At 35.6% G+C, this 23,648-nt stretch overlaps 1 protein-coding gene and 1 pseudogene across 1 annotated transcript; one reads left to right on the top strand and one right to left on the bottom strand.

The window, feature by feature from the left end:
• Positions 1–8,092: 8,092 nt before the first annotated feature.
• On the top strand, positions 8,093–13,409 carry LOC122138410. Its single transcript, XM_042730599.1, has 5 exons — positions 8,093–8,135; positions 10,208–10,453; positions 10,559–10,663; positions 12,338–12,474; positions 13,320–13,409. Exons 1-5 carry the CDS (start codon positions 8,093–8,095, stop codon positions 13,407–13,409), a joined length of 621 nt encoding a protein of 206 aa, XP_042586533.1.
• Positions 13,410–15,549: 2,140 nt separating this feature from the next.
• On the bottom strand, positions 15,550–19,117 carry LOC122138409 (annotated as a pseudogene).
• Positions 19,118–23,648: the final 4,531 nt, after the last annotated feature.

Genomic DNA, 23,648 nt, shown 5'->3' with positions numbered 1-23,648 from the left:
ATTCTTTAACATTTTGTCTACACACAAGAACCAACAACAAGCACAGTTTAGCCGTCTGTAGAACCTACCCTGATACTTTCCCTCTGTTGTATTTACTCTAATAAGGTGTTAGTGGAAGCTACCAGTGCGAGTTAAGTAATACCAACTTGATTGGTGAGGGCCATGGAACAAACTTTTTGATCCCGATTAGTGTGGCCATCTGTCTGGTTTAGCCAGGTTGGAGAGTCAGTTTTGAAATACTATATTGGCCTACCAGTACAGCCTTTAGCTCATTTGTCCTCCTTATAAGATCAATAATATTTTCTATTTTATCTAATGGTATTAAAAAAAAAATACATTCATTCATTACAAATAAGAGCTGATTTCTACGTTAATATTAAGGTGATGTCGCATTTTAGACTAAACTGTAGTAGTATTGACAGTTTCTTAACTTTATCAAGAAAATAGTTGTCAAACAGAGTCATAAAGAGAACCATTGCTTCTTCCCCTTAAACTCAGCTTTTTTCTTTCCTGAAGTATTCAACATTTTTGAATGTATCAAGTGAGTCAACAATTCAGTGACCCATTCATGAGAAGACAGTCATGTGCTTAGTTTCTGAGTGAATCAGCCATTTGAATGGACTGAGTAAATGAATCATTGGCTTGCTACCACCTACTGGTGGTTTTAGTTTAATACTTAAGTATAATTATTTTCCCCCTAGGTCCCCCAAACGGCTTTTTAGTATTTCTATGTTCAATTGATATTTAAAACATTAAATTCATGGCATCTCTGAGCTCCATTAAACAGTCTGTGTAAATACATTTAATACCAATTCAGATGCTACAAAAACTGTGCCACCTCTACAAGTGCAAAGATGTTTTTGGTGCTGCTGATATCATATATCATATATCATATTATTGGTAACAGCTCTGTGTCTTATTAATCTAATTGTATTCATTTGAAAAAAAATAAATAAATAAGAATACATAAAAAAGGGGGATGCATACAAAAATCTCCTTAAAACAATTTAAGGGGCAAATATTGAAAAAGTGAATTTCTTGTTTGACCTTTGATGTTGTGTTTAATTTAAACAGAAATTAAACTGCGTGTTCAGAAGGACAACCGAATGCTCAACATTACAAACCATCAGGCTGGGTTCACCATTGACTGTGTCATTGACTCACAATCCAGTGATACGTCTGGCTTTGAGGTCACCTGGTTCAGGTTCAGGAAGAAGGACCAGTCACTATATTCACTGCCAGAGCGCGTGGCGGGTATCTTACACAGTGCAATTACTGACAAAAACCTGGTGTTTGGGCCGACCACTTGCCACACACTATAAACTGACTGTTGCACAGATCAGCCCCACTGATATGGGTCAATACTACTGTCAGTTTGGAGGGAGTGGCTTCTAACTACTAACACTACACCTAAAGAATTTTGCTTCAGATAAATTCGGAGAGCTCTCCATCTATGTTCACGACTGAAGGTAAGATGTTCTAAGCATGTTTTTAACAATTTGAATCATTTCCATTGGGCTTTAGTCACTAAATTAGCCTGCTCCACATCCTTCAACCACAACAGTAACCATAGTTTCACAAGTATGACTATTCCTGGACCACATCCCTAACAACCAATCCGATTTTAGGGGTGAGGTTTAGAGCTAATTTTGGGTCAGAGGCTTGGGTTAGGCACAGTGCCTGTAACCATTCCTATCACCCCTTTTATTTGACAGAGTAGGCTATTTTAGGTTAAATGTCGCGCTCATGCTTTAGAGCCTTCCTGCATCAGTAATTTTTTTATTTATTTAGCTTGCAAGAAAATATCTAAATACATACGTTTTGGCCAATTAAATACATACAGTATATGCACAATGCTGCGTATCGTCCAATCAAGTCTGACTCAATGTAAAAGTACACATAATGCATTTTTCTGTTATGTGGTTTGTCTAAGGCCTCCCTGATTTATTATTTATTTATTTATTTATTGCTGTTTTCCAGATCTATTTTTAGTGATATCTGTCATGTAGGAAAATACATGTGTGATCTATAAAAAAAATAATAAAAAAACAAGCAAAAACTTACAGCACATTCAAACTACTAAATCAAATGCATATGCAAACTATTAATGTTATTTTATAAAAATAAAATATATTTTTTCTCTTTACAGAAAGCAAAATCTAACATTTGATTTGTTTCAGGTGATTCTAAAATATTAGATAAACCCATTGGGAATAACATTGGCAATGCCATTCCTCTGATATGTATTCTTGTATTGGTCATAATATTGTTGTCGGTGAAAGGGCCACAAGAAGAAACCTGAACTGAAGAAGAAGAAGAAGAAAGAAAGACTGTCTGTGGGCTGAAAAAAAAAATGGCCTTACCTTGTGCCTACTCGATTAGATTGTTGTTTTAAAACTAGGATCAGATTGTAGTTTCTTTTATTTTCACTTATGATTACATTTATCCAAACAGTAAATCATTTCCTCACTTTTAAGAAAGTTGGAAAAATATTACTGCACGACAGGCCTATACGCCGCTTTCCTTTCTAATTTTCTGTTGACTGCAAAGTTACATGTAAAAATCTTAAAAGAAAAAAAAAGCATTTTGGTTGCTATTTATTTATTTATTTATTTATTTATTTATTTATTTATTGCTGTTTCCAGAGTCTATTTTAGTGATATCTGTCATGTAGGGAAAATCCATGTGTGATCTATAAAAAAAATAATAAAAAAACAAGCAAAAAACTTACAGCACATTCAACCATTAAATCAAATGCATATGCAAAACTATGAATGTTATTTTATAAAAATAAAATATATTTTTCTTTACAGAAAGCAAAAATCTAACATTTGATTTGTTTCCTCAGGTGATTCTAAAATACAGATAAACCCATTGGGAATAACATTGGCAATCGCTATTCCTCTGATATGTATTCTTGTATTGGTCATAATATTGTTGTCGAGAAAGGGCCACAAGAAGAAACCTGAACTGAAGAAGAAGAAGAAGAAGAAAGACTGTCTGTGGGCTGAAAAAAATGGCCTTACTCTTGTGCCTACTTCCGATTAGATTGTTGTTTTAAAACGCTCAGGATCAGATTGCAGTTTCTTTATTATCAATTCTATGATTACATACATTCAAACAGTAATCATTTCACTTTTAAGAAAGCTGGAAAAATATTACTGTACGACAGGCCTATACGTTTCCTAATTTTCTGTTGACTGCAAAGTTACATGTAAAATCTTAAAAGAAAAAAAAAAGCATTTTGGTTGCTTGTTTTATCAACATTTCACATCTAATCAACTCCTGACAAACATTTGAATTATTATTTGACATCACTCAGTGAGTCATTTGATGTTTTACTATAGGGGTTAGCAACCAGTGCCACGAGTGTCAACATTGGCACAGGGAGGAGTTACACACATGAGCAAGACAGATGAATGTATTTCATTTAAAGTCCCCCACAGCCTGTTTTACTATGAGAATGAACCTGTGCCTGTAAATAGCAGCTTTGTGCCACCACTGCATATCACAATCCACTGAAACTGCAATGCAGGTTAAAGTAGCATCTAGCTCTGTGCTTTTAGACAAGTACATTTTTCTTCAGTTGTGCTGCACAACTGAGTGCATGGCAGCTTACAGTTTTGTTGTATTTGTTACTCAAGCGAAGTTATGCTATCAGTGTTGATGTTTTTCAGCTCAGTTTCTTTAAAATCCTACGTAATGACAATTACAGGGATTGGTGAACTACAACATCAAGAGAGAAAATTAGAAATCTGTTATTCAAAGTCTAGCTTAAGCTTGAAAATAAACTACTTTTTAGGATTGAAATGTTTAAAACATTTAAATGTCTGTACAATTGGTTCAGAATATTTTGAAATTGGGGCTTTATAATATTTCGTCTGCAAATCAATTACAGTAAGTCTGTGACTTAATAAAGATTATGCTGGGATAAACTTGAGCTGATATTTATGTTTTCACATTGACAAAAAGCTTTGTACCGACCGCCTGTATAGACAGAAGTTCAGGGGTAGATAGCACACCTTATTGATGTTGAGGTGGGGAGCGGGGGGGGGGGGGGGCGGGGGGGTGGTGAGGGATGGGGGGTGGATGTGGGGGGGGGGGGGGGGGGGGGGGGGGGGGGGATTAGGTCTGTGAGGAATAGAAGTACAGTCATTTTAAAAAGTTAAAGAGACACAGTCTAAGTTTTCATGATAACACAATTTAAGTAAGGGTGGGGTTTAAAACAAAACTTTTTATTGACTCTTTCGTGGTCTACTCTAAAGTCTAAATTACATACTTGCCGCCTTCACCCTTGACAAGGTCTGTTAAGTAGTTATGCATGCTTAAAAAAATAAAAATAAAAAAAAAGTTGGAAACACATTACTATTTTTCATGTTTTGAAGAAGTTTCTTCTGCTCATCAAGCCTGCATTTAGTTTGATCAAAAACAGAAAAAAAAAATGTATATGTATGATATATTATTACAATTTAAAAATAAGTGTTGTTAAAGTTATTCATAATGTTAAATTACCTTTCATTTCTGCTGACGCAAAGCTGAAGTTTTAGGATCATTATCACAATCCTTAGAAATCATTTAATATGATGATTTCATATCAAAGTTGGAAAAAAGTTCTGCTTGCTAAATATTTTGAGACATGTGATACTTTTTTAGGGATACTTTGATGAATAAAAAGTAAAAACAAAAAAAAAGCAGAAGCAGTTTTAAAATATAAATATTTTGTAAAACAATAGACATACTGGGTCAGTTTTGAGGTCAGTATTTTTTTCTTTCTTTTTTTAAATAAATACATACTTTATTCATCAAGGAATGTGTTTTAAATGATAAAAAGTGATAGTAAGAAAATATATTATTAGAAATATATTAGTTAGATTTTTTTTTTTTTTATTTTGAATAAATGCAGTTTCTTTTTTAACCTGTTTATTCATCAAAAATATATAGACAGCAGAAAACTGTTCAACACTCAAATAAAGTCAGACATATTAGAATGATGGGTGTCCGGCTAAGATGATACACGTGCATCAGACTGAATGTTACCATGGACACTGAAGGCTGAGTAATGATGCGAAAATTCAGCTTTGCCATCATGTTTGACCTAAATTAGTTTTACGTAGGATTCAGATAGACACTATATTTTAACAAGTTGTAATAATATTTCAGCATGGGTTACTGTTTGGCATCACAAGTAATGATCCACACTACTATGCGGCTTTTTTATGCGACGCAGAAGAGTTTGTGCTCGGTATGGTTACTTAAAGTCTCGAAATTAGGTAATGCTTCCAACTTTTGACCATGTACTGTAATACTATATATATATATATATATATATATAGATATTATATATATATACTATATATTTATATATAGATAGTATATTATAGCATAATTTTGCTAGCTTCCTATGTAATAAAGAACCAGAACCAACAAAAAACAGATTAAATTGATACTTTTATGCGTTCTGAATTCGTGTTTTTATCACTCTGCTTCAAAACTGTAAATAAAGTGCTTTATGTTTTGATAGGTACTTCCAATTTAGCATAATGCTTTATCGCAAATAATACTTTTAAATGATCAGGCCTAGCCACAATGCAATGCCCTTTGTAATTAGCTGATCAGTACACATGGGTTTTTCTTCGAAATTGTTCATCATTATGATTGAGAATTCTCCCAGTTGGATATGGGTTCTGCTGATTGATAGTAGCCGAGCACATATGATACTTTATTAGCATACTTGATCGATAAAAGTACACCACTGTATAATAGAAGAAGTAAGCTATATTTGTACACAAATGTAAATGCATTTTCACTGCAATAATTGGATGGTGTCTCGTGGTCTTTTGTTTATGTACTGTGACTTTTTCATGTTAATGTAATGTTTAACAAAATCACAATGTTTTGCAGCAAGGATGTGACAATCAGTGCGAAGGGATGTGGGACCACCAACGTATGGCTAGAACATATATTATCCTAAATATCTTCTTTTTGTTCACAAAAGAAATTAAACGTAATTTTAACCTTAAAGTGATAAACTTTCCACTTTTGACCTTCTTTGTGATAAGCTTATCCTTCTTTAGTAGCCTGGAGGTGAAGCATGTAGTAATGAATTTTGTGATCATGTGATATAACAAGAATCGTGTACATTTAAATGATGAACATTTATGACAACCTCTTATCGATTGAGGAGGCTTAAGGTGACAGCGCATAACTATTGTGTGTGTGGTTCGTCTGCGAAGGACCGGGTAAAATATCAATGCAGTCTAGGATAGTATATACTGTATATGCACGGTAGGTTACTATTTGCCTCCCATCTACATAGACTAGATGCCTCCTAACCCATTCATGATTTTAGATACACACGTTTCCAAACTTTTGACCCTGATACATGATAATGCCACAACAGCAACTCACTGCTGTAGAGTTCTCACTTATATACGCAGATATCCATGAGCGTTTTTTGTTTACCTTGCCTGACATACTATTTATCTGCATGGACAATATACTGAATTGCAAAGAATAAGATTAAACCTGCACTAGGGATTTATGTATTAAATGAGTTTTCTACTGCTGCCTACTAATTTTCACCGATGGATTACCTTTCAGTATACGAATGTAATCTATGTTGATATAGTCACCGCCTAGCTGTAGTAAGTTTTTTTTTATAGACCTGCATCATTAATGCTTTAGTATGATATTGATATTTACGATTTGTTCATAGTTTCTATCAATAACTGCTTATAACGAGTCAGTTAACATATCATGACCTAGACTACATATCGCGCATCGCAGTATCTAAGTACAACACTTAAATAAATCTAGAGCTGTATCCACAAGATAGATATTTCTCTTGCTCCTCCTGCATTTATGTCATCTTCATATGATTACAGTACCTAAGGCGCCCTTTTTGCCTGGAATGAATAGTTGCAGACTAGCACAACTTCTTATTTATAAGGAGACCCTGCTTCAGGAAACACCGCCAACCCTATACTAAACTTATATTGCGTGTATAGAGCGTGATCATCGGCTTCATGTAAAAAAGCATAAAAACTCCTTTGTAGTTGTTTGTGTTAGTTAACGCTTTATAGAGTGTTTAAACCCTTTTTTGATCCGGTTTGTATTTGCCCTTTAACTGCCCCCGCTCTGAGTCATGTGTGTCACCTTATACAATCTACTGTTAGTTCACGAATGCTTGTGAACATATTGATTATCATCGAGGATGATGTGTGCACTTTACTATCCAAAATTATCATCTAAGAGGCTATCTCCCATTGAATTGACATAAATTTAGTGATGGACGATTCAATTCAAAGCTAACTACTGCGTTGATGGAGTATTTTTTTTTGTTTTTCTGGACGAACCGGTTTTCCCTGGAACAGCTGAGACAATACGAATGTGAAAGAAAAAATGAAAACGCACAGGGGAAGTATTAAATCTTTCGTCTGTGTACTATTTTCAAGATTCAGTAAGTAATTATGCTTCTATAATTCACCGTAGATTTTTGCATCATATTTTAGATGATATTGAAAGTTTGTTATTTTCAATAATCTGGTTCTAATCATTATATGGGTTGCATAACAAGTGCGTCGTCACACACATCAGAACATGTCCAGGTTAAGCAAACAATAAATTAGACTGTATCCACAAATCACCCTTTGGCTGAAGTATCTCATCGTTAAGTACAAGGCTGAAGCAGCAGCTACAAATTTTATTTAGGACCTGTTAGGAAACAAGCTAATACACTATTGCATTGAGGTTATCGTTTTCACTGTAAAAAACTTAGTTGTGTTAACTTTAGATGTTTAACCGTGCGCCATGATCTTCACTTTATAAATGTTATTCAGATGCTGGGGTGGGGACTTCTATCATCTATGTTGAGAATGGGAAGAGTGTGACTTTACATCCAAATATACAAGGAATCCTGAAGACATTTTGTGGACATTCAATTCAAAACAAGGTGGCTGAACATGATTTGAAAGATTCAAGACTATGGTCAATTCAGGAGGAAGATCAGAGATTGAAATCACTACTGGGCAGCTCACTGTTCTTCGCATGACCAGCCAGGACAGTGGTATTTATAGGTCGGCAATACAGATCGATGGAAAGCTGCAAAATTCTGAAAAATGAAGTTCAAGTTATTGGTAAGTGACTTTTTGCAATGGAGAATGAAAAAAGACACCACTATTACTGGTTAGTAATGTTGGCTTCGGCAGGCATATCCGCATATCATGCTGCTCCCATTAAAGCACAGCTGGTGAAGCTGGATAACCAAGAAAATCCTGCTGGTTAAGAGAGTTATGGACACTAGCATTGCAAAATACTGCAGCCAACTATGCTGGCTGTTCACATGTTGCCTGAGATGCCATCATATTCTGTTGATGAATGTAAAGAATCACATTGTGGGATGGTATAAAACATGGTTTAAAACAATAATAGTATTTCTAGACTTTCCAAGAAGTCATTTTTTAAACAATGCAAAATAAGCAACAACAAAAATACTAATAATAGTATTACTACTATAACTACTACTACTACAACTAATAATAAATATAGCTGCAAGCAGCAATTATTTAGTGAAAATAGCTGAAAAATCATAAATACAACCACTAGTAATATGATTTATTGGCTTAACACTTTTGACCAATAGGTGGCATGTTACCAAATTGATGTGGCATGGTTAGTGTGAGGTGACAATGGCACATACAAAGTTTGGTGTAAATATGTCACCCTTTGCAGAGATACAGCCTCAGATGCATTTTGGCATCTTTCCAGCAAATTCGCTGATGAGCTAAAAGCGAAAACCGCTTTTGTATATTGACACAAAAAATCCATAACTTTTTGCCAGCTTGGTCACGAACATGATCTGAGCCAAATTTGGTGAAAATTTGAGTAACAGTCTAGGAGGAGTTCAAAAATGTATGTTTTCAACATGAATCAAAATGGTGGACAGGAAGGAAGTTAAGCCAATATTGGCAAAAGTAGTATCGGTACTGTCCTCGGCATGATCCAAGGAATCTAGAAACATTAGTTTCATTACAGTAGGCTAATGTAAGCAAAAATTATTAACATTTTTTCAATAGTTCATTATAACTTTTGACCACAAGGTGGCCTAACCTTTTAAGTACCATATAGGGCATGGTGCCGGAGACGATACCGAAGCCTCAGAGTGATGAGTCAAAGCGCTCAGAAATATTGCATTTTTTTTTGACAAAATTAAAATGGCCAACGCTCCAAAATGGCTGACATGGGAAATTTGGTTATGTTTCAACTTGTCATGCTCCAATCGAATCTAAAGAGACCAGTTTTGTGATTTTTTTGGTAAAAGCATTCAGAAGTTATAAGCAAAAGTAGCAATAAAGATACCACTAGGTGGCACTGCGCTGAAACAAAGCAGGTAGCCTCAGGTCATGCTTGTTATAACACAAACCAAGTTGGTTTCAATACGCAAATCGTTCTACGGAGATATAGCCTCACATCCATTTTTATGTGCTTTTTTGTCAAATTCATTTGGCGTGTTATTTGAGAATGGTTTGACTAATAAACTTGAATTCCATAACTTTTTGCCAGCATGGTCTGGAAGATGATCTAAGCCAATTTTAGGAGAGAATCAGATGAACCGCCTAGGACGAAGTTCAAAAAAAGTATTTTTTCAACAAATAAAAAATAGCAAAAAACTAAACTCCCGATTTTTGAGGCATGAGGCAAGGATTCAGAGAAAAAATTATTTTCCTTCTGTGCCTTATGGTTCAAAAAGTTATTAGCATAAATAAACTGAAATTTTTGGACAAGTGTTACGCCAGAGAGTTTGAGTTAGAGACTGCAAATTTGCTATGGTTAATTTTGACATTGTCCTCTATCAGTGTGCCAAATTTCTCACAACTTTCCCTCAAGCTGCTGCTCTATGGGTTGCCATAGAAGAAGAAAATCATGCTAGTGGATACACATTAGGTGCCTAAGCACCTTCAGTGCTAGGCCCCTAATACACATCAAGCTGGACTTCTATGTATGACAAAAAGAATGCAAATGCAAAACAGAATGGGTATTTTTTTGAGAATTTTACGCTTAAATAAATATCATTAACCATCTTAAGCCCAGCAAGTCTACTAGTTGGTATATGTTTCAAACATTTTCAGCATCATGTAGCAATGTTCTTTAGCTTGAGTGTTTTTTCTCAAAAAAGTTTTTTTTCCCATATTCTTCATGTTTCCATCAGATGCTGTGCAGGAGCCTAATGTGACCTGTATACTGAACAATATTACAGAATCAAAAACATTGTTCTGCTCAGTTTCATCTCAGTTCCAAACAACCTTTGAATGGACTGGGTCTAATTCAATACAACACTCTGGGCAAGAACTTCATATCAACAAGAAGGAGAAGCCTGATTCAGTCTTTACTTGCACTGTGAAAAATGAAGTTAGCCAAAAAGAGCACCAGTTTTGCTTTAAAGACTGCCTCACAGGTCAACTTCATAAACATTACAATAACTGCTGGCTGAAGTACAGTGTATATGATGAATCTGGGTTATGATTATTTATTGTTATGTTCTTGTAATTATGTATTCCAGAAACAGATGGGAATATCATTCTACCAGTTATTTTAGCCATCATTGTTACTATTGCCGTGGTGATCATAATGGCTGTTGCCTTTTACTTCATTTGCCAAAGACGAGGTAAGGGTAAGACATATAGGGGTTCATAACCTCAAAATATGTATATGATATGGCTTTTAGTTTCCCAGATGTGAAACAATAATAGCATAGTTCAAGAAGATCTGGGGCCAGTTGGAAGCTGTTGATGTGAACACATCATGCGGTCAACAGGATCTCTCCATGCAGGTGAAACAGACAATTCTTAGGGTTCAAAAACAAAACAAATCCATCAGAGAGACAGCAGGAGCATTAGGAGCGGCCAAATCAACCGTTTGGTACATTCGGAGAAAAAAAGAACACACTAGTGAGCTCAGCAACATAAAAAGACCTGGACGTCCACAGAGGACAACAGTGGTGGATGATCAGAGAGTCCTCTCCATGGTAAAGAAAACCCTTTCATAACATCCAGCCAAGAGAAGAACACTCTGCAGGGAGGCAGGCGTTCACTGTCAGAGTCTACAATCAAGAGAAGACTTCACCAGAGCAAATACAGAGGCTTCACACCGCTGCAAATAAGGCCAGATTAGACAAAAAAAAACATCTAAAAAAAGCCAGACCTCTTCTGGAAAAGCATTCTTTGGACAGCTGAAATTAAGATCAACCTGTACCAGAATGACAGGAAGAAAAAAAGTGTGGAGAAGGCTTGGAACAGCTCATGATCCAAAGCATACAACATCATCTGTGAAACATGGAGCAGTGTGATGCATGAGTGATCATGGCTTCCAGTGGCACTGGGTTACTGGTGTTTACTGGTGACATGACAGTAGGATGAATTCTGAAGTGTACAGGGATATACTCTCTGCTCACATTGAGTCAAATGCAGCAAAGTTGATTGGACGGCGTTTCATGACCAATGAAGCAATGACCAAAACATACTGCAAAAGCAACCCAGGAGTGGATTATTCGGCCATTGCCAAGTCAATCTCCTGATTTCAATCCGACTGAGCTGCATTTCACTTGCTGAAGACAAAACTAAAGGCAGAAAGACCCGCAAAACAAACAATAACTGAAGACAGCTGAGGTAAAGGCCTGGCAAAGCAGCACAAAGGAGGAAACCCCAGTCTCTGGTGATGTCCATGAGTTCCAGACTTAAGGCAGTCATTGCCTGCAAAGGATTCTAAACAAAATAATATAAATGAACATTTTATTCATGATTATATTTATTTGTCCAATTACATTTGAGCCCCTGAAAATGGGGGGGGACTGTGTATAAAATGGTTTTATTTCCTAATCTTTTTATATTTTTGTTTAACCTCTTGAATTAGCTTAAAATCTGCACTTCAATTTCATCTTGATTGTTTCATTTTAATTCTATTCTGGTGGCATACAGATCCAAAATTATGAAAATGTTGTCAATGTCCAAATATTTATGGACCTAACTGTATGTGCCATTATAGAGTTTGGCACATATGCACGAAATTAAAAATAATAACAAAATGCAAATCCTGAGGTTAATGTCTCTGTTGGCCTCTGGTTGTCTGGTGATAGTCAGAATGACAGTCCTTGTTAACAAAAGTAATTAATAAGAACCTAAATTAATTCTGTTATTCATAATAAATAGAAATAATAAAATCTACATTCAATTCTTTTGGCATTTACCAGGCAAACCAAAGGGGAGCTGTCTGTGTCTTTGCATGTATAATCCATGAAGTGGGTCTCATTTCATTTTGTTCCTTTATTTTACCATTTCTACAGATGAAGATCTTAACCAGGCTCTCAGAAACGATCATGTTTCAGAGTACAATGCAAAACAGGATACAAATGAAGATGCAGATGAGTCTGAAAACAATGAAGAAACAATGGGTGATTATAAATGTACTAAGTACAAAGTTGTAAGCAAGAGCACATAGTTTTGGATGATATATATATATATATATATATATATATATATATATATATATATATATATATATATATATATATATATATAGTTAGCTGTCAAATGATTAATCACGATTATCACATCAAAATAAAGTTTTGTTTACATAATATATGTGTGTATACTGTGTATATTTATTATGTATATATAAATACACACACATGCATGTATATATTTAAGAAGAATATGTTATGTTTATATATTAAATATATATATAATAGTAATAATTAAATAATAGACTATAAATATCTAAATTTATTACATTACAAATTTGCTACAAAGTATATAATTTATGTGTGTGTATTTGATATATCATAATAACTATACACAACATATATTATGTAAACAAAACTTTATTTTTGTATGTATTAATCGTGATTACTCTTTTGACAGCCCTCATATATATATTATAATAATTATATATATATATATATTATATAATATATATATATATAGAATGTGTTTTCACAAATACCACTTGGGCCTGTGTAAATATTTGCCCCGACTCATAACTGCATTCACAATGGGTTCAGATGGGAACTACACAAACAGACATGATTAATACAAATAATAAATAATAAAATAAGTAATATAATTACCTTATGCCAGCCCTGTTCAGTTAAATCAACACTTATTTAAACTTTTATCTACAGAATAATAAAATTGATAAATTTTTTTACAGTAACACAGATTTAAAAAACCATTTAGCAGCATTCCAAGGCAGAGCTGTCTGTTGTCTTCTTTCATGTTTTTGACTGGTTATAATTTTAATTTTCTTTTCTTTTTTTCCTTTTAAAGAGGAAGATGTTAACCAGCCCCTCAAAAACAATCATGTTGAAAGACAGCTATAAAGAACGGGACATAAATAAAGATGGAGCTGCGTCTTGAGAAAAATGAAGAATGGATGGATGATCAGATGAATCTGTTAAGTGCCAATTTTAAAGCAATAACCGGCAGGCTTTTGATTAAAAAATACCCTTATGGGTGCCGGGAACTATTAAACAAATATACATGATTTGCAAGGGATGTAGATCATCATCAGCTATAACAGAAAAATAAATAATTTTCAGACCAATCTACAATGGCAGTGTATTCCATAAAAAAATAATAGTTACATTGACGGGATCTTTTTTGATTTTATATCACAGCACTTCAGATGGGTCTTTTACAATGGTGTTTTTCAATTCAGTTGAGTATAAGATAAACATAACTTTCTCATCACTTTGGACATTTTTCTTGGAAAAAAATAATATCAAGGAAATCCATGAATTTTTCATAAAACTTATACATTTAAGCGTTTGATGGAATGATACTCAAAGAATGCCAAACATTTCTATGTTGTCATTTTTAACAGTAGAATATAGTGCTAAATGGGTATAACACCTTCAGATATTTTTATGTTCGAGAAACTGCCATGTCCACAATTACGGAATGCAATTCTTCCCAACTTTAGTATCTACGCGTTACTTTGACGGCAAACCAAATTTGTGAAACTCAGCCAAATGAACTGTTTTGCTATTGTTGTGTGAAACAAACTACTTTTTTGTGTTTCTAGTCATAGAATAATCATTGAATTAATCAAAGCCCAAACCTCACTGGACCGCCGCACAAGCCAGGAATATCAAACGAGTAACAAGTTTAAAGGACAAGCACCTGAGCAAGCAGGGACTCGGAAATAACTGTAACACTTTACACATAAGGTTAATTTGTTAACATTATTGCATTAAAAGTAACATGATCTAGGCAATGAAGAATATATTTTCCAAGCATTTATTAAAACTCAAGCAAGCCCTTGGACATTTTTTAGAACAGTTTCCTTAAATCTTAGCGCTACAAAACTTGGCTACGTTTTCCTAAGTTTGCCATCTGAGACAAACACCAACAGAAAATATTATAAATATATTTATTAGAATTAAATGGATTACTCTGTCTCCTAGTTGTCTTTTCCTTATAGCATGGTCAGATTTGTTCTGTAATCATATTTTGGGGTCTTTGTATATTCCTCACCTCAGGAGTTTTTGTTTTATAATTCTTTTTTTTGTATTATTATATACAAGTCGAATATACATTCGACATTTTACTTGTGATAAAATCGAAACCCGAAGAGGTGAAAGTTTGTTCAACACATGGCTGACAGATTTCAGCCTATTGTATTAACTACAAGCCAGATCGTGTGCTATTGATATTTTGGTATTTTTATACCATCATTTGGTATTTTGAGATTTGGGAGGTCCTGAACTTACTGGAAGATAGTATTTGTTTTTGTTGTTTTAAACCGAAGTAATAAGCCCACGTCACATAAAAAGTAGGGTACTTGGCAAAAACAAAACAAAACCACGAAAATTACAGCACATTTATACGTGTTTATTTAATACGTAGTGAGAAAAAACAAAACAAAAAAAGCATCACACTAAAAATAAACCTTCATAGCCCAAATGTTGCCCACAATGGAGCAAATTAAAGTGCAAATGGTTAATGACCATTCATTGGTGCATTCACTAATGTTAACAGATCCCAACTTTTCCTATTAGTAAATGCTTTACTTACATAAGATTAATAAATGCGGTACAAGTGTTTTCCAAATATCTTATATTTTGACACCTGCGGTTTTTATTGGCTTTCCATATTTGCTGTTGGACCCCCTGTGTATGCTAATGTTTCACCAAAGGATTGTTTTTCTGTCAATTAAACTACTTATGACAGACATATAACACGAAATGAGTTACAAGCACTATAACACGTCAAGACTTAAATGAACCTCCTCGAGACAGACTAAACAATATTCGTTTAAACTTATACAGTCAAGTTACAACAACTGGTGGTATCTTGTACATTCAGACATCCCAACCTTTCACTTCACATCTTAAAAATCGTCTTAGACAAGAGGTGTCCATAGAATTTGGAGAAGCAAGTCATTTCTTTCCTTGATTCATTGACTTGCAACCTTAAAAAGGTACAACTTCTTCGTCTAAAATGACTTTAAAAACATCATGTTATTAAAATCACTTAAGTGACTAGACCACGCAACTTAACTGACAAGATAAACAGTTTCTGACTTGTAGATGGTTCTCATTCTCAGAACAGCAACCTGGGCTTCCGTCTCAGTCCGGTTCCTCCTCAGACCCCGATTCTGAAACAAGAGTGTCATTTCTTTAATATTTTGAACGACAAAGAAACACATGTTTAATTGTAACTGAATACTCACGCCTCTTCAGCATTTTTCAGCCACTCCCACAAACTTCTTCTCTGCTCCAGAAAGTACACGTCTTTCCTTTGGCTAGGTGAGCTTCAGTATACCACTTAAGATCATGCTCTTTCACTCAAACATTCCATCCACTTAGAAGAGTTTAAAGTTTTTGAGAAAAGGTTTAGCGACATCCTAAAATAAACCTCTAGATCACACATTCAGCAATTCAGAAATGCCTACCTTTTAGAGAGTCAGCAAAACAATCTTCTGGACAGGCTTTCATGAAATGGATGTTGTCATAACAATACTCTTGAACGCTCAGTCAGCAGAGTGAGCTCAGACAGGCACTGTGTGGTGAAGGCCTTCAGAAAGGGGGTCTGTGCTTGCTGAGAACGAGAAACAGAACCAAAGGTACGGAATTAATTGTGGAATCTAAGAGGACTAACAAGGCCATTGTATTGACTGACAGAAAAACAAAACGAAAAAGCAAATTGGTTGTCCAGTGACCAAAACAAGGTTATAGGCCATGTTAACTTGGTTCTTTCCTTCTTCCACTGCTCAATGCTTACCTTCAAGTGTTTAATGTGGCTTGTTCAGAAAAAAAAATGACAAACCAAAAAAAAAACACATTTCCTCTTTCTTATTCTCATTCCAAACGGAGCCCATGATGCTGGTCCCACATGATACAAATATCACCATCTGCTCAGGAGATTCCACTCTTTTCATTTCTTCCTTGCCATAATACACAATGATCTTCAATGACAAATTGGAGATTGACAATAGCTCATTAGTCTTGAAATCACAACGTAACTTTGCTCAGAATTGACACAAAGTAGAAGCGTCTTCACAATATACCTCTTAAAAAGAAACCCCTTGAGACATCTGCTCTTGGAGCTCTTTCTGAGCTCCTTGCGAGCTCCTAAGGACTGCTGGTTGCGTGCAAAATCAGAGATCTCCTTAAGCCCACATCATGAAGTATTTTGAGAAGTGGTCATAAGCTTCGCTTGTTCCTGGAAACAGCTCCTGCAACAGAAGAGACAATGACAGGCTATGAGTAAGGGTTAACCATAATAGACCTGTCAGTGTTAAATTGCACAAGTTTCCTCATGCTATCAATGCATTAAGACTCACCATCAACCTGCTGTCCATACTTCCCAACCTTACGCGACGACTGGCAGCCACAGATTATGTCCTTCTCATTGATCCCATTTTAAACAGCTTCACAGCAAAGGCTGGAGACACCGACCTATTTAAGTAACACCACCTTTAGTAAAAAACAAGGAAAATCTGGAAAAAAGCCTAGCATGACCAAGTGTCGACATACCGTCTTTGACACCCAGTTGTCATTAAAGAGGCTGCTAAGGGATTGAAGCTGATAGCTACCATTAGCCAGTAAAATGCCAGTGAGCATGGCAAGCTTGTTACGCTCAGACTCACTGACCCTTTTTAAAACAGGAGCAGCTGGGAAAAAATAAAATAATAAATAAGTCAATCTTTGTTCTTTTTTTGATTTTTAACGGTCAAGCGAAAGTGTTTACAGCTGAATTTTAGGGTCCAAATTACCTTTTTTTATCTCCTCTTCAAACCATGTCTCCAGGTACTTGGTAAAGCCGTATTCATTTGTTAAAAAACCTAAAAATCAGGCAAGATTAAGAGTTAATTTGATATTAACTCCATTAGACCCCATTTTTATCTTTAAACCCTGTTCTGGAAGCACATTGCTAATAGACCTACTAAGAAACTTTAGATACCTGAGCATATGCTTTCATGGTCTTAACATCTTCTGGTGCGGTGAAGAGACAGAAGTAGTCCGAGTCATGTCGTCGGATAAGGCACCTCCCGGAGCTAGTGGGGGACACAGACAAAACTCTCTAGTTTTACTATGCTTCACAGCCGAAACAATGAGCTCCAAGAATCCATCACCCTCTTACCCCATCATTCCACCAGCCACCAGGATAATCAAACCAGGGTTTTCTGCATAGCGACGATAAATCGCGCTTGGCTCCAGAGTAGAATCGAGGAACTTGGCCCAGCCTCTAAATCAGTGCCAGTTTGATTTAAACCTTGTACAATGCTCTCCAAGGAAACTGTGTAGGTTCGATCTCTCCTTTTCATCTGTGGAGAAGGAAGGAGGCAGAAGAAAATTAGATGTTAAGTTCAGTAGAGTCCTGGACTGGGGCTCATTAGGCCTCAGTAACTATGCGTTTTAGAGTAAAGTCCAAAAGAACATATACTAGCTCACTAACATCAGTTCAAACATCTATCTTAAATATTAATTTAGGAACCGCTGTAATTATCTTCAGCTAATTCTGGAATTTTGTAATGCTGGGGCAGATATCACACACACAAAATTCAGCCAAGCAGTAACTACATATGATACACATTTTTCAGGTGCATGTGGTACGTAATGGTCCCATCGGGCAAGCGGGCACGTTGAAACCAACTGTTCCCCTAAACATAAAAACAAACCTCTTTTTTTTTCGGGAGTCTTAATAAAACGCTGGCCTTTTATCGGTGTTTCGCTGCGTGCTTTTGATTACTCATAAAAGACCACCTACAAAAGGAAACAGATAAATTTAGCGCAAGTTCAACGAGAGTGGAAACAAACTCGATGTACGTATAGAAAGACGAGAAAGGACCATCTCTCTCGGAAAAGTTAAAGTTAAGTTACTCTTAACAGGTGGTAAAACGCGTGCATTGTGATAGTTTTTTACAACTGAAAACGTATCTAGATTTAAAAACAGAATGAGTGAGAAACAGGAAAAAACGTGTTTTTTTTTTCTTTCATTTAACAACGGTCTAAGGCCTTTCATAAACCCTCGGAAACGCTGTTCATTAACAATGGAGCAGAAAGTAACAGGGTTACTCGCTACAACTTATGACTAAACATCAAATAGGATAAAAATTCAATAAGAATTTTTGAAACATGTCAGCCCTGGGTCAAGTACATTAAAGAAGTAATAAAATAAGATCACGTTAAAAAATTGTACAGAAGACAACAGCAACGCTTTACCGAAATATGAATAAAGACAACTGTTTACAGGTAGAACCGAGGCTATATCACGAGCACAAGCCCACTTCTCCGCACACGACTCTCGCGAAGCTTGAAAACCTTCAAACAAGCCTGTACTAGTTCACCGGCGGATGGGGGACGCAGTGACGACGAAATGCGGTAAAAAAGGTATAAAAGCAAGTGGCTCGGTTTTATTAATTTTTAATTTAAAAAGTACTGAATAGCACCAGCAAGTTTAAAAAAATAAGATTTTTTAATATTTTGAAAATATTTACTTTAATCTAAATCGGACCCCCCTCCCCTGTCCAAATATAAATCACTCGGTTTCCGGATTTTGTAATCATGAATCATAGCTGAACCTTTGGTTACCCAATACCCTCTTGTACGTACTTCCATCTACGAGGTAGTAGATTGTGTAGCCTATTTTTATTTATTTTTTTTATTTTTAAACAAAGATCATGTTGATAATTTAGAGGTCTTAGAAATGTATCAGATATAATACATGGCTTAAATAGGTTTAAAGGGTCTCATATAGGAACTTGTGGGTTCCAAGTTCCTCAGAGAACAGAAGGATTCCTAGAGGTTTTGTCAGATCAGAGGATTCTGTCAGTGAGGGTGATCAAGAACCCCAAATGGTGTCTTTCATTTTTATGGTGTAGTGTTTTAATTTTGTCGTAGTTAATTTATATTCATGCCTATTTAAACAAACAAACAAACAAACAACAAAACAAAAAAAAAAGTTAAAATAATAATAAAAATAATAAAAATTAATTTCTATAAAGAAACATAATACGTCACATTATGAGTCAACACCTGGCAAAAGATCTTGTGTTTGTTACGCAACCTTTCCTGGAACAAAATGTCTTTCCTCAACACTTTGCTCTGGGTCACATGACAGAAACATATAAAACTTGATTCCAGTAATTGTGACTGAGGTCACTGAATCCTTCAAAATGTGTTTCACACTGAAACCTAATTTTTCAAATCAGAGATAAAGATTCTGTATTTCAGAGAGCCTGTCAACACTAAAGGATTTAAATAGTTTGACTTTTCCCTTGTAAGTACTGTATGAACTTATATATAAAAAAGCTATTACTCTCTCATGATGCCTACAGTTGAGTCCAAAATATTGGCCCCTTTGGTAGATATGATCAAAAAAGACTGTAAAAAATTCATCTGCATTGTTAATCCTCTTTTGGTCTTTTATTTAAAAAATTCACAAAAAATGCATCCTTTCATTGGAAAATAAAATTTAAAATGGGGGGGAAATATCTTTATGATGAAATTAAAATGTTTTTCTCGTACTACCGCAGGTTGCAGTCCACATTAAATAAAGCTCCGTCTCTTAGGTCTCTTCTCCACAGACTTTGTGACCCAGCGATCTCCTTTTGCCTTTAACATTCTAAATTTGTCTGCATTAGAATTCCTGATGAGGTTAAGACACCTGACAAGAGATCAAGACCATGCCTTTCATCCAGAATCACTCCAACCTTGAGAGTCCCAGATCGCGGTGTGGTGCTTCTCCCTTCAGTTCACCACACGCTGTTTCTATAGGTTTTCAGTTTCAGAGGACTGGAATGGCTATAGCAGAAGCTGGTTTTTGCAGCTCAAGGTGCGACCCCCTTGTCTGTGTTGTTTTTTGAAGGTTTGTGTTTGTCGGTTATTGTACAGTTGGATAGCATCCAAACTGGTCCTTCAGTAAGATTTCTTACAGAGTCAGTCACTTACGGCATTTTTTATCTGTTGGTATTTCGATATAATCCATGGATTGCCATGTATCGCTAAACAAGATGTCCAGGACCTCCAGACATAAATCCTAGGCCAACCACATCAAAAAAACAGCAGTATATTTCATGGTATCACCAGGGGGTACGTTTTTTCTCTGTGTTCACCAAACCCATCTTGAGTGTTTGCTGCTAAAAAAGCTCATTTTTTTAGTTTCATCTGATCATAGACGCCACGTCCTCCCTTGCAATTTCCAGTCATGCTGATCAACTGAATCTTATTGCTTATTTGTTTTTGAATGAGCTAGGAGAATTTTTCTTGTTACCGTACGCCTCCCAAACAAACATGTGTGCTATGTAGGGTTCTGTTTGAACAATATTTTTACAAGTTTGTTCTGAACCATAGACTCACCTATTTTCTTGCAATTTAAAAAACTCTCCTTCTCACCCACACATTAGGACGAGATATACACAACGTCCTCTTCCACGCAGTTTCTTAACATTTTCCGTTGATTGGGAAATGCTTAATTATTTCCCTGAGGGTGGAAATGGGACATTGCAACTGCTCAAGCTCTTTTCATTAAAAGCCACTTCACCAATTTGTGAAGGCTCAATTATCCTGTTGCTGCACATCAGAAATATCTATTCTTTGGTTTTTCCTCATTGTGATGGGACGGATGAGGGAATCTTTGGCTTTATTTTCCCTCCTCGTTATATTTCGGTGAAACAGGAATCCAGAATTCTGGGATGCTTTTCATGTGTTGATAATCTCAAAAGTGTGATATGAATGGGAATATACTTCGAGATATTTTCCGCATAAGAATGTATAGGGGGGCCCAATAAATAATTGTGACCAACGAGTCTTTGAGAAAAAACATTCAGTTCTAATGATACTTTCCCCCCATTTTAAATTCTTATTATCCAATGACAGGATAGATTTTTTTGTGTATTTTTTTTAAATAAAATACCAAAAGGATTAACACTACAGATGGAATTTCACAGCCTGTTTTTATATCATCTTTACCCAAGGGGTGCCACTATTTTGGCCCCTCTCGACTGTATTTTTGACTTTTTCATACACAACACACTACTGTTAAGGACAGTTAAGGCAATTTTGTAGGGGTTTTTTTGTGGAAAACGGTTCTTGAAAAGACAATGCCCTTGTCTCTATTTAGGCATTCTGTTGTTAGTATAAGACTAATTTGGTATCGTACACAACAATGTAGAACAACCACAAAAGGAAAACACATAGCTTACCCTCATCATTTTGATTTCTAGTTTGACAGAAAGTTCTCTGTTTCGTTTAAAAACACACCCAGTGCTTCATGTTGTTTCTTTGCCAGCCTTATTCCCAAAGGCAATAACATCAGAATGCTCCATCATTCCATCGGACACCATGAACCACAGACTTTACCCCCAACACCTGTTTCAGAACGTTTCTCAGCCTATCGTATCATGGTCTTCTTTTGGGGCTCACCTGTAAAAAAATGGATGTGAATTTACGATAAAGACTCTGTTTAAAACATGAAACAGGTAAAAAAACTGCCAAGTTGTTAACGGAAATACCGCGTGCTATTTAAAGGGTGCAAAAATATATCGGCCATTACATGTCATTTTCCGTGAGTATACCTGTTTTTGGAGGAAATGAAAAATTTACTGTATAATTTACAGTGCAAACCTAAATTGACATTCCCAGAATTCCTTGTTTACATTAAAATTTTATGTTTTTTTTTTTGGTTGGTTTTAAGTTTTTTTTTTTGGTGATAGCTACGGTTTCTTTCTTAGTTTTCTTTCTTATCAGAGTTGTATATTAGGGTTGTATATGTTACCACTTAATGTGGTTTACTAAATTTTTTGCCCTATTGCAGTTTTCATGTGTTCCCTCTACCACCCCACCCCCCTCCCCCATTGTTCCATTGGCAATTCTGCACTCTTTCCAAATTTAGAATCGTTTGTTGTTTTTTAGTTAGGTTTGTTGAACAAAGGGAGCAAGTGAGGATCAGCAAACAAGTAATGGCTGTGTTTATGAGTAACTGACAACTAAAGTCCCAAAGTATACTTGTTTTTGTAGTTGTATGCTAACTTATCCCTACAGTTGAAATGAGGAGCCTTTCAAAAGTATACCCCCTCATGCTTTCCCCCACAGAAGGGGCTTCCTCCCTAGGCCCTAATCCTTTCAAAGGCTTTTACCCTCCGGAGTGAGAGCTTTTGAAGGTTGTACTGGTCCAAAAAAGTATTTTTTTTTTTTGGAACCGCAATGCTGTGTCTCATCTTAACAAAAAAGACAATCAAGGAGAATGTGTTGCCCGTCGTATCACTTTTTGTCCGCTGGTTGATCCCCAAAAAACACACGCTGAACCATGAGTAGATGGTGCCAGTGTGCCTTTATCTATTTATTTATCAAGGACAGTGGATATTACCTTAATAAGAAAGTGGTTTTAACATTGATACATTTTTGCCTATGCATAATTATGACTATGCCATGTATTTCTAAATAAGTTATTTATGTTGTTCTCTTACACCGTTTGTCAGGCATATTTACAAAAATTTAAAAAAAAAAAACACTTATTTGTTCATTTATGGCCTAATGTATTTAATGTTGTTTGGCAAAAAGTCCAGCCACATTTTTACCCTTACCTTACTATGTTCATTCGGTGGTGTTTACCAGTATCCTGGCTCAACATGTCAAAACAATTCCCTAATGGTTCCATTACAATACCATTTAAAATCATAAGAAAATTGTAGTGCATTTGAACGTTTTTCGCTCTTATTCCAGTAGGCCCTAAATTATACTTTGCCCCTTGTAAAGATGTGAAATTAAATCTTGCTGTAATATTTTGATATTAATAACGAAATCCACAAGAATGGTATGGCATGTAAATCATTTTATTAATTGAAGCTCTGTAAAATACACTCCCACTGCCCAAAAACCACAGTTTATAGAGCTTTAAACTCACTTGCAATCATCTGCTCCAGCATTTTGCAAAAATACATCCATTTGCAAAGGCCACTGTGTTAGAATAGATGACATCTCAGAAGGGTTCCAAAGGACTTGGGCGACATGCAGCAATTGGAAAAGCTGCTTGAGCCATACAAGTGTGCCATATCCGAATCAAAGCACGCAGGAAAGGGTTGGCACCATGCTTTAACCATCAGAAGCTGTGTACCCATCTAATAATACGACAAACTCTGTGCATCACACT

This window comes from Cyprinus carpio, chromosome B9, assembly GCF_018340385.1.
Source record: "Cyprinus carpio isolate SPL01 chromosome B9, ASM1834038v1, whole genome shotgun sequence".
Taxonomy (NCBI): Eukaryota; Metazoa; Chordata; class Actinopteri; order Cypriniformes; family Cyprinidae; genus Cyprinus; species Cyprinus carpio.
This window is presented reverse-complemented; position numbering and strand designations above follow the sequence as displayed.

Coding starts and splice junctions, on each gene's coding strand:
- LOC122138410 (XM_042730599.1), top strand. CDS start 8,093: ATGGAAAGCTGCAAAATTCTGAAAAATGAAGTTCAAGTTATTG. Junction 10,454..10,558: donor CTTTAAAGACTGCCTCACAG/GTCAACTTCATA, acceptor TATGTATTCCAG/AAACAGATGGGAATATCATT. Junction 12,475..13,319: donor AATGTACTAAGTACAAAGTT/GTAAGCAAGAGC, acceptor TTCCTTTTAAAG/AGGAAGATGTTAACCAGCCC.